At 34.0% G+C, this 6,000-nt stretch overlaps 1 protein-coding gene across 1 annotated transcript in view; it reads right to left on the reverse strand.

Annotated features, from left to right (window-relative positions):
• Nucleotides 1-5,753, reverse strand: part of AGO3 (Argonaute 3) — a 47,038-nt gene extending 41,285 nt beyond the window's left edge. The window contains exons 1-2 of the mRNA XM_071583249.1: nt 5,649-5,753; nt 2,670-2,749 (exon numbers count right to left, since the gene is read on the reverse strand). Coding sequence (XP_071439350.1) covers nt 2,670-2,741 — 72 coding nt within the window. The 5' untranslated portion in view covers nt 2,742-2,749; nt 5,649-5,753. The remainder of the gene's footprint in view (nt 1-2,669; nt 2,750-5,648) is intronic.
• Nucleotides 5,754-6,000: the final 247 nt, after the last annotated feature.

Genomic DNA, 6,000 nt, shown 5'->3' on the forward strand with positions numbered 1-6,000 from the left:
ATATTACTGTAAACTCTGTTCTCCTATATTAAATCGGGACCGTCGTTGTACTCTTATTTAGTTCCTTTTATTTTCCCCCATTTCTATCGAGGAACTCCTCTCCACGTCATCACCCACCAAACTCAAAGCTCGCGTTTTACCCTCGAGGCAGCCACTCGACTCGTGGGGTACTTTCTCGTGTCGCCAATATTCCCTCGAAGACGCGGGGATACGACAAAAGGGAAAGGTTGCAAAATGGCAATGAATTCTTATAGACCAATATCCCTGTTAAACCAGCTGGGGAAAATATTTGAAATAGTTTTTTATCAACGTCTTGTATCATATCTTGAGACATATAAGCTATTATCCACATCTCAACATGGATTTAGGAAAACAAGGTCCACTACAACAGCCACATATCACATGGTGAATCAAATACTTTCAGGATTGGATAATAGAACTGAAACTTTAGGATTATTTTTCGATTTCAGTAAAGCTTTTGACTTCGTCAATCATCAGTTACTCCTATATAAACTGAAATGCTATGGTATAAGAGGCACGCCCTACAAATGGATTGAATCTTATCTAAGTGAACGGCATCAGTATGTTGAGCTCTCAAGAAATGGCTCCAAATTTGTTTCCCCTGGTAGAGAAGGAACACTGGGTGTTCCCCAGGGTTCGGTACTTGGTCCTATTTTATTTTTAATCTATATCAATGATCTCCCAGACAATCTTAAGCTCATTAAGGGGATAGACCCAATACTGTATGCTGATGATACAAATATCATTGTATCAGCCTCCTCAGTAGACAGCTTGACAGAAAGACCTGCCGAAGTAGCTCAGATTTTCAATGCATGGTGTCTTCATAACTTTCTAAAACCCAATTTAAATAAGTCCAGCCTGATTTATTCTACTAATAAAAAGAAAGTTTCATCTGCAATCTCAGTAGATGTAGAAGGTGTGAGCATTCCCCAAAATTCCAGTACCCAATTCCTGGGAGTAATCCTGCAGAAAAACATGTCTTGGGAGGAACATATTTTCAAATTACGCAGCAAGTTAAGCTCCCTATGCTTCCTTATTAGAAATATTAGGTATTCTGTAAATTTAGAGGTCCTTCTATCCATTTACTATGGTGAATTTTATTCTCGTGTTACTTTCAGTATCCTCTTCTGGGGTTCCTCTCCCCATGCGGGCATAATCTTCAAAATCCAAAAGAGGATTATACGCATTATGAGCAATGCTCCTTGCAATGCACCATGTAAACCTCTCTTCAAAAGACTTGGTTTATTACCAGTACCTTGCATATATATATTTAATGTCATCTTACATGCAAAGGGTAATATTTCCCATTACAATTCCAACCACAATTACCATAGTCACTACACAAGGACCTGCAATGACCTGCACCAACCATTTGTCAGGACATACAATACTGCCCATGGGTCCAAAGCAATGGGCTTAAGGTTATTCAATAAACTTCCCCATGAAATGAAATATGAAACAAAAGTACCTGTTTTCAAGAAAAAGCTGTTTAACCTTTTAAAAAATAATATGTTCTATTCTGTAAATGAATACCTTGAATTGTCGCAATGCATAAATTCCGGCTTAAACAATTGATATGTAATTATACTAGTGTATTGGTAGGTATATATATATATATTTATATATTGTATCTCTTCTATTGTGAAATTGTGAAAATTATATTTGACGTGTCCTATATTTGTGTATGTATGAATATGCAACAAATCTCCGGACAAATAAATGTATTATTATTATTATTATTCAAGTCTCGTCATGTTCCTCAAGGTTTGAGACATTCAGGAGCACATTAAATTATGGTTTTTACTCTTACGAGGGTGGTCCCAGAAGTACCCGGCATGACCTAGAGACGGCTGTAGTTGTTTGAAAAATATCACTGTATTAAAAAGTACACAATCTATAAAGCATATGTTTCAAGTTTGAAAATGCTAAGTTGTTTAGTTTTTGTTTGGCAGCCATCAATAGTGTTTGTTTTCGGTGTATTTGTGAAAATTGAAAATTGGTCATCGTTATGTGATACAATACTTTTATTTGAAAAGCCTCAGCACAACCAATATAAAAGCTGAACTGGAGTCTACTCAGAGTGAGTCTGCTCCTTCGTTAACAACAGTAAAATATTGGGTAGCAGAGTAAAAACGAGGCCGTATGAGCTGTCAAGACGAGCATCGCATCAGTCGACCAAATGAGGTGACAGCAAAAGATTACTTATTATGAAAACAACCCAGGAATATGCACTTTTGTTTTTCTAATGTGTAAGTATATTTGACGTCCCATTTGAATATTGTAAAAACTGTTTATTTTTCCCTAAATTTACTCAAAGATCTGAAACTGGTTTTCTATAAAATTTATCAAATTCTTAACTAGCCAAATTTACAGATAAATTTCCATAATGCCATTAACAGTTGATGCTCATCACATTAGATATTATGGCAGACAATCTTTTTTCAAATACAACTATGGTATTCCAGAAAAATATCTAATTTGTTTCATGATTACACTCCTATATTTTACTTTCAAAATAGTGCAAGTCATTACTAAATATATTTATATCAATATTGGGATTTATATGGGAGCACCCATAACAGACAGTAATGTCAATATGGATACCTTAATGCTTAAGTCTACTAATACTGCTACTAGGCATCTCTTACCTGGTCATCATTTTTTTGGCTATTGAGCAACTCGAGGAGTCTGGCCCCACGCCCTCCTGAACGAAATGCCATTGTTTAGCCTGAAAATGTTTACAGAGTATAATTTCAATTAAACCTGGTTGGTTATTCCAAAGACTAAAATTGGGATTAGATACACAAACATACAGTAGAATACAACCATTGTATAATGCTATCTATTTGAAAAGGGATTGAGAAAACAGATGAAAATAGAAAATTCTACATTAGCTAGTTCACGCTAAACTTTTTGAGAAACATAACAGTGAATGTGTTTTTTTTTAAATTACCTCTACACAGCAAAGTTTGAAAAATGAAACTTAGTGTGCCTCAGTATTTTTCATGCCAAAATAACCTTACTTTTTTAATAGGCTTTACATAATTATATATTCTATTGTTTCAGGCTTCACTTCGTGGAAGTAATTAATATCCATTACTAAAAAAGACTTTAACTTACTAAAACTTACTTACTAAAAAAGACTTAACTTTTACATAATTAGGCAATATTGGCACTACATATTTATATTTCCACGTAAGCATAAGGATATGAACTAAGGGAATTGGGTTCAAGATAGAATGAAGAAGATTATGACAAAAAACAATAACTAGCAAATCAAGTGAATTTACAAACCACTCAAGAACCAAGCGAAACATACAACGACCCATGGTTAGTCTCTAGTAAGGGTTTGGCGATTATTAATATCATGGAATGGCATAGGAGAAGATTACAATGATTGCCAAATACATATCTAGAGACCAACAATGCCTGCAACTTCAAATTACTATGACCGATTGAAAAAATGAGAATTTACAAAATATTGCAGAGACAATAACAGTGCTGAACAAGATCTGTACTCCTCCCACTCTCCCCTTCTCTACATTGGGAAACAAATGGGTTTTGCACAAGAATCTCCAATCTACCTTCCACCTTACATACACCAAAAATGCTGAGGTTCCAAACCAAGCTCATCCACCCACTTAACATTTCTCCTTATGATTTCCATCCCCATCTGTTCCAAATGGCACTATATAAGCCTAGTCATGTCTTTTTACCACACTTGGAGATGAACATCTTCTGCGAGGCCTGGCACTTTTTGTGAAAAATATAAATTTACGAGGAAAAAGCAAGGTCGGCTTATTCATATTAATATACATTGACTCTTAAAATATAGTCTGAAACTATACTTAAGTCTGAATTTTGGCAATACTTTTTTCAGGATAAATATGGTTAACTGTTATCACATTTAATTATTTGTGAGCGGGAAAGAGGTTATCCTTAATTTTTTTCTATTGACACCAAAGACATTTTTGTGCTCATTCATGTTGAGTGAATAATACTTTTTCATTCATTCTTCACAAAATGGAAAAAACTAGTCTGTTTTAATTTTTAAAACATGCAACCTTTTGCCAAATAATTAATTAATTGAAAACCTTCGAAGAGTAGAAAATGTAAAGACATTATTAATGAGTTTTTGACTGAGTCAATTACTATATTGTTATTTACTCTTTACAGGCATAAAACAGACATGCAAATTAAGTCACACAGTTGAAAAAGTAAGAGCTAATATTCCACACCTTCAGTAATAACTAATTACACCTGATTCCCAAGTCAGGTTGAAAGAGAGGAGCAATAACCTAATTAAAAAATCAGGATTCACTTGTTCCAGATGACAGTAACCTATAATGATGTCTGACAAGATAAAATGAGGCTTCCTTATAGTTGGACAAAGTCTAGAGGCTAGAGGAAAAAAACCTTAACTACAAATCACTAGGTCCCCCACTTTCAGGGTTTATGTGATGGGCCTACACCCCATCCTTTAAAAAGACCTAAAAATGCAAAAAATACTTGTGAATCCTCTAATGTCAGATGGGAGTATATGTAAATGGCATAGTTTATGGAAAAGGAATATGCATATCCGAATATTAAATATTCAAGGACTTGCAAGTAAAATAGCAAAATTTTCCAAGGATTGAAGCAAGAAGACAATTTTCAGAAAAAAGTCTTACTCTGTCTTTGACTAAGAAAGTGATGCAAATGAGTGCCCTATTTACTTCAAATGATAGACACAAAATAGAACTAATTCGTTTAGACTTGATGAAAATGTTAAAGACCTAGCCCTAATTAGAATGAATTCTTAGGACATCAATCATTTTTACCCTCGACGAAAAACAATACTCAGGCCCAATAAAAAAATCGAAGGGTCGACCCTTTTCCCTTTTACTGATTAATAATCGCCTTATATTAGTCCACCATTTTTTTTCAAGAAATGGAATATTTTAGACTAAAGCCTGTAATTCGAGGGTTCATATATATTTTGCAGGGATACTCAAGTTCTAACTGATCTAGCTGTGATTCCATGAAGACTGAGTGAGACGTTAAATTCGTTTTGTAAAAGAATTCACCTTTTATGACTTAAGGAAAAATAAAAATGAAAACTTTCCGTGGGTTGGAGCGTAAAGCATACTTACAATTGCTTAACTCTATTATGTCGGTTGTGACAGACTTCAAAATAATTTACAAAAACTGATTCGGATAACTTGTTTATGCACCTGACTACATAATTGGAGAATAGAGATGCTTAGAGACCACTACTCGTATTTATATCAGAATATTTAAGACCAATTCATTAAGGATAATACACCTTCCGTAAACTTAAATTTAAGAAATAAAGAAAAGTTTATTCGGTTATTTCAACTTGGGCAATAGTTGTAGGGGCGATACATTTCACTTCAACTATTCTTTTAGATAGTTACTTCAAAACAGTGCATTTCACTCAAACGATTTTTTTAGGAAGTGACTTCAAAACATAGTCAATGTTAAAATTTGGACCCATAACACAGACACTAAATAAATTAGTAGAGTAGTTTATACCTAAAGGAATGATACACGTAGCACAAAATATTATAAAAAGTTGCAAACATACGTCTTAGCTATGTATAATTCCGAGTATATGAATTGTTTACCTGAAGAAACAGGATTGTTCCTTTAATCCACGTTTCCTTATCACAATTCTATCGTCGGCCAACAGCCTGTTTAACATAGATGTCAGATGGTTACTTCATTCTTCGGCAATGGTCTAACTACAATAACAGCACACCTACAGGTTATTCGAATCATTTGCACTTCGAACACGCTTTGCCCGTTACTATTTGAAATTGTTGTTGTTGCCCTCACCAAAAAAAATTTAAATCCCATAATGTTACTGAAAAATAATTTAAAATTATTCGATTATTATTAAAAATAATATACTTCAAATTATCGATTTAGTTACATCAATTGCTATTTTGACTACCTACTATTTTTGCTACCCACTTT

Source organism: Hetaerina americana, unplaced genomic scaffold, assembly GCF_022747635.1.
Source record: "Hetaerina americana unplaced genomic scaffold, ioHetAmer1.1.p SCAF_1, whole genome shotgun sequence".
Classification (NCBI taxonomy): Eukaryota; Metazoa; Arthropoda; class Insecta; order Odonata; family Calopterygidae; genus Hetaerina; species Hetaerina americana.